General features: G+C 41.9%; 1 protein-coding gene across 6 annotated transcripts in view; it reads right to left on the bottom strand.

Moving 5' to 3' along the window:
- The window catches only part of LOC122557625 (protein kinase C-binding protein NELL1-like), a 1008016-nt gene that overhangs the window by 878496 nt on the left and 116650 nt on the right, over nt 1–12870 (bottom strand). For all 6 annotated transcript variants that reach the window (XM_087996275.1, XM_087996277.1, XM_087996278.1 and 3 more), the window contains exon 6: nt 1895–1967. In XM_087996275.1, coding sequence (XP_087852401.1) covers nt 1895–1967 — 73 coding nt within the window. The remainder of the gene's footprint in view (nt 1–1894; nt 1968–12870) is intronic.

Raw genomic sequence — 12870 nt, 5'->3', positions numbered from 1 at the left:
TAAACCTGTTGGACTATAACCTAGAGTCATGTGCCTTCTGGCTTTGTCAACCCCAGTCCAACACCGGCACCTCCACATCATTTCAGGACCACTCTTGGATACACTTTTGGTACAGAGGTAAAGTGTAGACTACCAAGGGTTGAGACCATGCTCATTTCCAGCAATCCACTCTAAGATTCTTCGCACAAATTGTGAAAATGGCTTTGATTTAAGGAAACTAAACTGACTGCAGTAAAAGTCCGCCATTTGTGAAAATCTTTACTCTGCTTTACTTCTGCAGTCACTTCAATGAGAACTAGAAAAATCTGCTTCACAGACTGTCGTATAATTGACTGACAATGATAGGTAAAGACCATCCAGTTCAATTTCTCTTTTGAGACTTAATTTAATAATTCTGTACTTTTTCCGTATAATCTGTCAAATTCCCATCACAGTCAGTCATTGTTTAGTTTGCTGATATCATGTTTTCAGAGATGATTAAAGGTATTTCTTTACAAGATCGTTTTAAAGAAGTCATATTGGACACAAAATGTTTCTCTCACCAGAGATGTTGCCAAACCTGCTGAATCTCTTCGACTTTGTTTAGATTTCAGATTTGAAATAGACAGTATTTTAATCTATACTGAGGTAATTTGGCTTTGGTTTTCTTTCCTTTTGTATCATAAACTCATTCTGGTGCTAAAAAATCTCTGCAGCCTCCTGTGAAAAGGAAAACCTTTTTCTCTATATATATTGGCTTATTTCTGAAGGAAAATAACCCCTCAGTTCTCCAAACCTGTTCAACTCACAAATTCTCTTTAATTATTTTTAATTCTGAGTCCTTTCAGTTGGAATACTTTCTATGTCCACGAAAATATAAAACTGTAAAATGATTAATCTACTTCATTACCACAGTCTCAAGTCTTCAACGTTATAAAATATCTATAAATGCTACAGGTCAGAGAGTCAAGATGCAGGGAACTCAATTTCAAATTAACAGGGATGCCATTTAGAATTGAGAGAAGGGGAATTCTTTTATTGTGAATCTTTGGGATTTTCTACCTCTGGGAGCTATGGAAGTCTTTGAGTACGTTTGAAGGAAAAGTTGATAGAATTTTGATCATGAATGGCATTAATGATTATGGGGATAGTGTGGGTAAAAGGCTGTAGTGTTTGATCTGACACAATTGATTCAAATGATAGAACAGGATTGACGGGCTGAATAGCCTAGTTCCATTGTCAAACAGAAGCTCCTCCCTCTCAGGATGTCCCATGTCACAAAGCCAACTTGAACAAACCAAATCCATACAAACAGCACATGAATAAAATAACCAGTTTATCTGTTATCAGAAGCATTAGGTGAGGGATAAACACTGGTCAGAAAGTATTGACCTTTCATAGATGGCACCCACAGCCTGAACCTTTAATGGCCACGTGAACTGGCTAACAGGTTCTTGATTTGACCTCACTTTTGAACAAAGGTGTACTCTGCAACACAGCACTCAATCACTATTGCGGCAAAGTGCGGGAAAGCTCAAGTCCATAGTTTGCCATTGAATCTAAAGCATTCTGATTGGGAAATCAAAACGCTACCAGCTGAAGCACAAGAACAAAAATATTACATAGCAATTCAGGATGCAATAATCTCGGTCATTGGTGGTGCTTTAACACGACCTGTTGGTATTTCTGCATAACATGAGACAGTTCATAACCTCAGTCAGAAAACAATTGCAATTAACATCTTTCAAAATATATATTTTCCACTCAAAGATGTATTCTTATTACACACAAAACCTCTGATGTCCAACTTGAAATTTGTTTTCCTGCCCTTACTCACATTTTCACAATGTTCGTTCACTTGATAATATGCGCATATGACAAATATTATTACAGTAGAAATATACTTGGTACTTACTGCGATTAAGGTTTGGGCACTGTATTATATATCCGTTAGGCATCAAGATGATTTTGACATCTTGCAAAATGCCCTATTTATAAAAAAGCACAAACAAAATAGGAGAGAATGAGCATAAGTCACAGCATGACTCAAATTGAGAACATTAGTATTCATGGGGTTGGAGTCACTTACAAATGGCTGAGACAATTCTCAACAGCCAATTTTATTTTTCCCAGGAATTCATTCAGGTTCTCAGTATGAGAGCAATGTTACCCGCAGTCTGTTTGGTTAAGTTGGACAACAGTAATTAATGGTTCCGACCTCATAAAAAGCCTTTGTTTAATTCTCAAGTCAGAAGCTATTGCCAGCACATTTGTTGTAAGACTTGTTGTTACAGTTTTCGTTATTAATCCATAAGAACACATGTCTGACACCAATCAAATTTCAATCAAGTTTGAGGTAGGTGTTCACAGTTCACTGTGATGTGTTCCCTCATAACAGAGTCAGAACATAGCCATCGTGTGAAATGCACAATGAAAAGGTTAATAATCTTAATGATTGAGTCACTAATTTTAGAGCCATACAGCACAGAAACAGACCCTTCGGTCCAATCAGTCCATGCCAATCATTATGGAGGAGAAAGTGAGGTCTGCAGATGCTGGAGATCAGAGCTGAAAATGTGTTGCTGGAAAAGCGCAGCAGGTCAGACAGCATCCAGGGAACAGGAGAATCGACGTTTCGGGCATAAGCCCTTCTTCAGGAATGAGGAAAGTTTGTCCAGCAGGCTAAGATAAAAGATAGGGAGGAGGGACTTGGGGGAGGGGCGTCGGAAATGTGATAGGTGGAAAGAGGTCAAGGTGAGGGTGATAGGTCAGACTGGGGTGGGGGCAGAGAGGTCGGGAAGAAGATTGCAGGTTAGGAAGGCGGTGCTGAATTCGATGGATTAGACTGAGACAAGGTGGGGGGAGGGGAAATGAGGAAACTGGTGAAATCCGAGTTCATCCCTTGTGGTTGGAGGGTTCCTAGGCGGAAGATGAGGCGCTCTTCCTCCAACCGTCGTTTTGTTGTGGTCTGGCGATGGAGGAGTCCAAAGACCTGCATATCCTTGGTGGAGTGGGAGGGGGAATTGAAATGTTGAGCCACAGGGTGGTTGGGTTGGTTGGTCCGGGTGTCCCAGAGGTGTTCTCTGAAACACTCCGCAAGTAGCCGGCCTGTCTCCCCAATATAGAGGAGCCGGCTACTTGCGAAGCGTTTCAGAGAACACCTCTGGGACACCCGGACCAACCAACCCAACCACCCTGTGGCTCAACATTTCAATTCCCCCTCCCACTCCACCAAGGATATGCAGGTCTTTGGACTCCTCCATCGCCAGACCACAACAAAACGACGGTTGGAGGAAGAGCGCCTCACCTTCCGCCTAGGAACCCTCCAACCACAAGGGATGAACTCGGATTTCACCAGTTTCCTCATTTCCCCTCCCCCCACCTTGTCTCAGTCTAATCCATCGAATTCAGCACCGCCTTTCTAACCTGCAATCTTCTTCCCGACCTCTCTGCCCCCACCCCAGTCTGACCTATCACCCTCACCTTGACCTCTTTCCACCTATCACATTTCCGACGCCCCTCCCCCAAGTCCCTCCTCCCTACCTTTTATCTTAGCCTGCTGGACAAACTTTCCTCATTCCTGAAGAAGGGCTTATGCCCGAAACGTCGATTCTCCTGTTCCCTGGATGCTGCCTGACCTGCTGCGCTTTTCCAGCAACACATTTTCAGCTCATGCCAATCATTATCCCAAGCTAAACTAGTCCCACCTGCCTTCCCTTGGCCCATATCCCTCCAAACATTTCTTGTTCATGTACTTATCCAAATGTCTTTTAAACATTGTAACTGTACTCACACCCATCATTTGCTCTGGAAGTTCATTCCACACACTAACTACTTATGCGTAAAACAATTGGCCCTAATGTCTTTCTTAAATCTTTGTCCTTTCAGAAAGAACATGACTGTGACCTCTCATCTTGAAATCCTCCAACCTAGGGAAAACAAACACCTGCCATTTACCTTATCTATACTCCTATTATTTTATAAACCTCCGTAAGGTCACCTCTCAACCTCCTACACTCTAGTGTAAAAAGTCCCAACCTATCCAGCTTTATTTGGAAACTGCGAAAAAGTTTGCAGATCTGTGCACTCACACAAACCTAGAAGATACAGTAGGCCATTCAGCCCCTCAAGCCTGTCCTCCCATTCAATGCAATCATGGCTGATCATTCATTTTGATGCTTTTTCTCATGCAATTCCCCACCTCCTATCATTGGTATATGGAAATCTGTCAGTGTCTATTTTTAACATATCCAATGTCCTTGGGAGGTTCAGAATTCCAAAGATTCACCACCCTCCTCACCTTGGAACTAAGTGGCTTCCCCCTTCACAAAACAAAGTGACCAGAGGGTATTAGGTATCCTCAATTAATCCAGTCCCATATCCCTCTAAAGTCTCTGTTCATATACCCATCCAGATGCCTTTTAAATGTTGTAATTGCACCAGTACTTCCTCTCGTAGCTTATTCCATGCATGCACCACCTCTGTGTGAAAATGTTGCCCCTCAGGTCCCTTTTAAATCTTTCCTCTTTCACCTTCAATCTATGCCCTTTAGTTTTGGACTCCCCTACTCTGGGAAAAAGACCTTGGTTATTCACCCTACCCATCCACCTCATGATTTTATAAACCTCTATAAGGTTACCACCTCTCAGCCTCTGAAGCTCTGAGGACAAAAGTCTATTCAGGTAGGCAAAAGTGAAGACTGCAGATTCTGGAAACCAGAGTTCAGATTAGAGTGGTGCTGCAAAAGCACAGCAGATCAGGCATCATCCGAGGAGCAGGAAAATCGACGTTTCGGGCAAAAGCCCTTCATCAGGAAAGGGCTTTTGCCCGAAACGTCAATTTTCCTGCTCCTCGGATGCTGCCTGACCTGCTGTGCTTTTCCAGCACCACTCTAATCTAAACAAAAGTCTATTCACCCTCTCCCTATTACTCAAACCATCCAATCCCAGCAACATCTTTGTAAATCTTCTCTGTACCTTCTCAAGTTTAGCAATATCCTTCCTATGGAAAGGTGACCAACATTAAATGTAATATTCTAAAAATGGCCTCATCAATGCCTTGTACAGATGCAACATGACACGTCAACTCCTATACTCAATGCATTGACCAATGAAGACAAGTGTGCCAAACAGCTTCTTTACCACCCTGGTAGTCTGCAACTCTACTTTCAAGGAATTATGCACCCGCAGCCCAAGGTCTCTATGTTCGGCAAAACTGCCCAGGGCTCTACCATTAACTGTATAAGTCCTGCCTTGGTTTGCCTGACCAAAATGCAACACCTCACATTTATCTAAATTAAACTCCATCAGCCACTCCTTGATCCATTGGCCCATCTGATCAAGATCTTTGTACTCTGAGATAATCTTTTTCACTTTCCACTATGCCACCTATTTTAGTATTATCTGCAAACTTCTAATCATGGCTCTTATATAAATGATTTGGATGTCAATATAAATGACAAAAAACAGTGGATCCAGCACCATTCCTTGCGGCATTCTGCTGGTCATAGGCCTCCAGTCTGAAAAGCAATCCTCTGCCATTAACCTTTGTCACCTACCTTCAAGCCAGTTTTGTATCCAATTGGCACCTCCGCCGGATCCCATGTGATCTAACCTTACCAACCAGTCAACCATGGGGAACCTTGTGAAATGTTTTGCTGAAGTCAATATAGACAACATCTACCTCTCTGCCTTAATCAATCTTCTTTGCCACTTCTTCAAAAAACTCAATCAAGTTAGCGAGGTATGATTGTTTGCATACAAAGCCATGCTGACTATCCTAAATTAGTCCTTACCTTTCCAAATGCATGGAAATGCTGTCCCTCAGAATTCCCTCCAACTACCTAACCACCACTGATGTCAGAATTACCAGTCTATAGCTCCCTGGTCTTTCTTTACATCCTTTCTTAAACACATTAGCCAATCTCCAATGGCACCACATTAGCCAATCTCCAGTCTTCGAGCACCTCACCAATGGCTGTCGATGATACAAACATAGACAGGCAGGAGGCTGGAAGAACACAGCAGGCCAGGCAGAATCCTGGAAAAGTCAATGTTTCTGGTGTAACCCTTCTTCAAGACGATACAAATAACTCAGCCACAAGGTTCTGGGAAACACCTGATCAGGTTCTGGGGATTAATCTACCTTTAAGCATTTTAAGACCTCCAGTACCTCCTCTTCTTTTATATGAACTCTTTAAAAGACATCACTACTTATTTCCCCAGGTTTCCAAGCTTCCATCTCTTTCCCCACAGTTATTACTGACAAAAAATACTTCTTTAGCATCTCACCGATCTCTTGTAGTTCCACATGTCGGCTCATTACTCTTTTGCCCTTATTGTTCCACCGATGCGAGTGGATACTGGATTAATTGTTCATTTTAAATTAGAGATAGATAAATTTTTGTTAAGCAAAGGGATTAATGGATATGGGCCAAAGCAGGTATATGGAGTTAGGCCACTGAATCACAGCCATCACCTCACTGAATGGAGGAACAGGAACGAGGGGCTGAATGGCCTACTCCTGTTCCTATGTTGCAAAACCAAACAATTTATTCACCGCTAGAACAAATTAATCTGTAATTATTTCCTAAATCAGTTCACAGTAAACTGCAATACTGAATGTAAATGAAAAGCTTTCCAAACATTTGGCTGTGAAGGGAACAAGAAGTATTATGCGACAGATTATCCACCTTACAGCAGACAAAAGGGAAGAGAGGAAGTGGTAAAGTTATGCAACAGGCAACAGATGATTTGGCCCTTACAAATTACAGGAGCTGTAAATTAGACAGATTATGAATTCTTGACAAAAATTGGAACTAAGCCAATTCAGATTCACCAGGTTGTGCACACACACAGTTTCAAATACAATTATTCAAAAATAGCAATGCCTAATGAGCACCTGTTCTAGAAAAACAATCAGTCAAAGGAAGTTACACATTTTTGACATGAACTGCTATCTAAAAATAAAAGCATAATATCACAGATGCTGGAGAGACTTAGCAAATCTGGCAGCATTTGATGAGAGAGTAACAGAGTTAACATTTTGATTCTGGTATGATTCTTCTTCGGAACTTCCAAACTATTCCTTAGTCTAATTTGCCAATTCATTTGAGCTAGCTCTGCTTTCTTTCTTTCATAATTACCCTTCAAGTTGAAAATACTTGTCTCAGACCCATTGCTCTCTTCCCCAAACTGAATGTAAAATTTAATCATGTTATGATCACTGCTACCTATGGGTCTCTTCATTGAGACTATTAATTAATCCTATCTCATTGCACAGTACAACTTCAGTACAGCGTGCTCTCTGTCTAACTCTGAAAAATGGTGTTGTAAGAAACTCACCTGAAAATATTCCATGAACTCGCGATCTATGTTACTTTCTTCACCCCACCATCTGGCTTTTCCAGTCGTGATGAAGATCTTCCACAATTAATCGCTGCATCTTTCTCACAAACTCCTATTATTTCTTCCTTTACACTTAATCCTGTCTTGTAATGACAGTTTGGGGACTTCCACACCACTTTTACAAGTGACATCTTGCCTTTAGCATTCTTTATCTCTACACAAACTGCTTTTACATCCCCCTTTACTGTGCTAATGCGATTAATAATTATCAGAGCTGCACACCTCCAGGCATTCCTATCCTGCCTTAATGTTATTTATCCTCTGGTTTTCAGGTGCCAATCTGTCATCCTTCAGCCATGTCTCTGTAATTGGTACCAGATCATTCTTACTGATTTCTATTTGCGTCATCAGTTCATCTACTTTGTTTCAAACGTGACATACATTCAGACACAGAGATTTAGTTTTGTGTTATTACCGTGTTTGCATTCTCGAGCCTTATCTGTTGGCTTACTCTCTGATTTGTACTTTCGACTCCTTTCTGTCACAGCCTATCATTACCCATATCAATGCATTTCTCTCTTGCCTTGTCTCGGTTCTTCCCCTTCCAAAATTGGATCCCTCACCACTACTATTTAGTTCAAAACCCTCATTACTTCTCGAATTATACAGATGACAAGAACACTGGCCCTTGCAGGGTTCAGGTGTAGATCATTCTAACAGTACATCCCCCACTTTCTGCTGTGCTGTTGCCAATGCCCCACAAACCAAAGCCCACTTCCAAACATCACCAGGCTTTGAGTGACACATTCATTCATTCTGATCATATTTGCACTGTCAATTCGCACATGGTTCACAAAATAATCTAGCGATTGCACCTTTTAATGTTCATCGTCTTAATCTGATGACACCTCATCTTCCACCTTGGCACCCTCCAACCATATGGCATCAACATCAACTTCATTAGTTTCCTCACGTCCCCTCTTGCCACCTCATCCCAGATCCAACCCTCCAACTCAGCCCCGCCCTCTTGACCTGTCCATCTGCCTTCCCACCTATCAAGTCCACCCTACCCTCCAACCTATCACTATCACTCCCCCACCTGCATCTACCTATTGCCTTCCCGCCATCCCCATCCTCCTATTTATCTCTCAGACTCCTTCCCCCTCCACATTCCTGATGAGGGGTTTATGCCCAAAACGTTGATTCTCCTGCTCCTGGGATACTGCCTGACCGGCTGTGTTTTTCCAGCGCCACACTTATCGACTCTGACTCTCCAGCATCTACAGTCCTCACTTCCTGCTTAGCTTCACTGACTAACTGTGCAGAACCTCTTTCCTGGTCCAGCCTAAGTCACTGGTATGTCTGTGGTCCAAGACAAGATCCTTTCCCCCCTCATTCTGTAAGTTTCTCTCCAGCCCGGAGCTGTTGTTCCAAAGCGTAGGCAGGTAACACAGCCTCTGAACAGATGCCGTTTGCAGTGGAGAATAGAGTCAATGCCCCTCATTATACCAACCTCGACAAGCACTACAGTCCTTGCTGCTGCCCAGTTTGAAGTCTTTCCCCTATGTTAGTGAACATGCTGAACGAACTTCAAAGCAGTTGGACAACCGCACACCTACCCAGTGGGTCTCCTTATCTGTTTCACTCACAGTCACATTTCCTTGGCCCTCACCATTAAACAATCAGACAACTTCCTGTCAATGCAATAACATCCAGGTAAGCCTCCCCTTCCCTGACGTGTTGCCGTGTTCACAGCCCAGCCTCCAGCACCATGGCTCTCAGCTACAGCACCTTCGGCCAAAAAACATTTACTGAAAACATGTTTACCCCAGCACATACCGATACAGGCAAGTCACAAATAACAGGGGAGAGTGCACAAGCAATTTACAAGACTGGTTCGAGGAATGAGAAACTTCAGTTATGAGGATAGATTGGAGAGAACAAAGAACAAAGTACAGTACAGCACAGGAACAGGCCCTTCAGCCCACCAAGATTGTGTCAATACATGATGCCATTCTAAGCTAAAAACATTTTTGCCTCTCCACAGTCTGTATCCCTCTATTCCCTGCCTGTCCATATATCTGTTAAGATGCCTTTGAAAGATTGCTGTTGTAGATGGAAATGTGTTGCTGGAAAAGCGCAGCAGGTCAGGCAGCATCTAGGGAACAGGAGAATCGACGTTTCGGGCATTAGCCCTTCTTCAGGAATCTCCTGAAAGATTGCTGTTGTAGCCATCCCCACCATCTCCTCTGGCAGCACATTCCAGATACTTATCACCCTCTGTGTTTAAAAAAAACTTGCCTCTCACATCTCCTTTAAACTTACCCCCTTTTACCTTAAAACCTATGCCCACTAGTAATTGACATTTCTACACTGGGAAAAAGATGCTAAGTATCCATTCTATCCATACCTCGTGTGATTTTGTAAAGTTCTATCAGGTTGCTTCTTATCCTCTAACAATTAAGTGAAAACAAACCAATTTTCTCCAATTTCTCCAGATAACCACATCTTCCAAAACAGGAAACATTCTGGGAAAGCATTTATCTACTTTCTCCAAAGCCTTCACAAAGCCTTCTGTCATTGTGGCAACCAGAACTGTACACAATATTCCAATGTGGACAAATTAAAGTTCAATACAGCGAGAACTTTGTTTGCTCATGTTTATACTCTGTGATCCAACTGAGAAAGGCAAGCATGCCATATGCCTTCTTGACCATCTTATCCATTTGTGATGCCACTTTCAGGGAACTGCGAACCTGGACCTCGATCCCTCCATTTCTTGATGCTAAGGGTTCTGCCATTTACTATATTAAATGCAAAGCAAGCAAGTGTCCATCCAGAATTTGAACTCTGGATCTCAGTACTACAAACCCCCAAACAAAAATCACACCCATAGACCAATGAACCAAAGAGAGCTTGGACTGTCCTGCTTGGAGAGAAGGCAGCTGGCAGGAGATTTGTTAGAGGTTTGCAAACTCATGGGTGGTTAAAAAAAAAGATAGGGAGAAGCTGTTTCCACTCAAAAGAAAAAAATATAACAAGAGGTCACAGATTTAAAATGATGCACAAATAAAGAAACAGTGAGGGGAGGAAAAATGTTTTTTGCACAGCAAGTATAGAGTCTGGAATGTACAAGCTGGAAGTGTGGTGGAAGCAGGGTCAACTGAAGCAATCAAAAGGGGCTTGGATAATTATTGGATAGAGATTGTGTGCAGGGATAGGGGGGAAAGCAGGAAATTGGATCCAGCTCAAAGAACCAATAGACTGATGACTTCCTTCTGCATTGTTTGACTTCTCTGATTTCCAGGAGCTCCCTGATACTGCAGCTGTCACGCATCACCTTTCCTGCTGTCCTTAATGTGTTTAGTTGGCCATTCAATTAACTGTTATTTATTTCCCTTTTTTGATACATGATATTAACTTTCCCACCAATTCTTGTACTATTTTAAATCTTAGGAATAGAATAGACCTTAATCACTTACAGGCTTTCACCGTACAGCAAGCTGCCGCTGCCCCCCCCCCACCCCCCACCCCCCCCACCGCCACTCCCCCTTCTCCCCACCCCACCTCCACCCCCAAAAGAGTAAGAACCAAGTAAGAATCAAATTCTTTTTCAAATGCTGCCAATAAAAATCAAACCACTGGAGGTCCTGAGCATTTCCTCCCAAACGCAGAGATATTATTTTGCTCTCTAATATCTTTTCTTTCCATCTTGACTATTTTCTGCACATTTTCATGGCATTTTAAAGAGCTATGTACCTGAACCTTCCATTTCCATTGGACATCCACTTCGTTAAATACCCTGATTTATCTTTTTTTGGTCCAAAATGGATAACCTCACACTTGTATAAATTAAAGCCCATCTGCCACAACTTTGCACATTCACCTAATTGATCACTATCCTGTTGAAATTTTATGCTGTCACCAACGTTGTCTACAATACGGTCTGTTATGATACAGTGGTGAATCCCTTTGCTAATTAAACCAAACACCAAGAAGAGAGCACCTTGCCTCGAAATCTTTTAAAATATAAGTGACAAACTCCCAAAATCCACTATTTAAAGTAAATAGTATAATGTTATTCTTTAACTCTAAAAGTGAACATTAAACAACAACTGTTCACAACTCTAAGCACTCCCCCTTTCTCTTAACTGCTCATTACCTGCCTCCAACATTGTAATAATACACTGTTCCAATAAAACTTATATTATAATTATATTAACTTAATTTCAAAACCATACAGCAACTGTTTTCTGTGTGTCTGTCTTCTTCTGGCTGAAGATCTCCCTGGGTCATCTTCTTTCTTTTTACTGTGAAGATGTTTCATATGAAAAGGTATTTTGATAGAGAGGGTTTCAATCTTTTGGGTCTTTCTCATTGGCAGTTACTCTCTTGATGGCAGTTACTCTGTCAATGGCAGTTACTATGTCTGACTTTCAAACTGCCTGCCTTTTTATACCCCCAACGATGGACTGTCTCAATGGTTCAATGTTGACAAAAACAACAAATTCAAACTCGATTGGGTTTTAGGATCCTGGGGCAAAATTTAAACTGACTGGTTAAATTCAAATTGGTGTCAAAACAGCATTTCAAAGCCAAATATTACATATTTTCAAGTTTGCAATATACTCTGGTAATGCTAGCTTGTCTTTTGACAGGTGCTTATAAGCTCTCAGTGCAAAACAGCATTCATTCTCTCTTAAAGGTGTCGTACATACCTTCAACTTCATAACAGGCCCAATTTCTGTCATGAACAAATTTGGACATTTGATTTTTATGCTATTATCCAAACTGTTAATGAATTTTGTAAAGAATTGAGGCCCCAACACAGATCCCCAGACACCACACCAGTGAGTATAACAGAACTTAGAACGTTACAGCACAGTACAGGTCATTCGGCCCTCAACGTTGTGCCAACTTGTGAAAATAATCTGATGCCAATCTAACATACACCATTCCATTATTATCTATATATATGTCCCATGCCCATTTTAATGCCCTTAACGTTGGCGAGTCTACTACTGTTAGAAGCAGGCAGTTCCATGCCCCTACTACTCTCTGAGTGAAGAAACTATTCCTAATATCTGTCCTAAATCTAACATCCCTTAATTTAAAGCTATGACCCCTCATGTTAGCTTTCATGATCCGAAGAAAAGGGCTCTCACTGTCCACCTTATTTAATCCTCTGATTATCTTATACATCTCAATTAAGTCATCTCTCAACCTTCTTCCCTCCAAAGAAACCAACCACAGTTCCCTCAGCCTTTCCTCATAAGATCTCCCCTCCATACCAGGCAGCATTCTAGTAAATCTCCTCTGAAGCCTTTCCAAAGCTTCCACATTCTTTCTGTAATGTTGTGACCAGAACTGCACACAATACTCCAGGTGCAGCCTTACCAGTGTCTTGTACAGCTGAAGCATGACCTCGTGGCTCCAAAACTCAATCTCCCTATCAATAAACACCAACACATCATATGCCTTCTGAACAACCCGATCAACCCAGGTGGCAACTTCCAGGGATTTACGCATCTGGACACCAAGATCT

Source organism: Chiloscyllium plagiosum, unplaced genomic scaffold, assembly GCF_037043375.1.
Source record: "Chiloscyllium plagiosum isolate Xiang-an unplaced genomic scaffold, Cpla_swu_hap1 HiC_scaffold_18, whole genome shotgun sequence".
NCBI classification, from domain to species: Eukaryota; Metazoa; Chordata; class Chondrichthyes; order Orectolobiformes; family Hemiscylliidae; genus Chiloscyllium; species Chiloscyllium plagiosum.
This window is presented reverse-complemented; position numbering and strand designations above follow the sequence as displayed.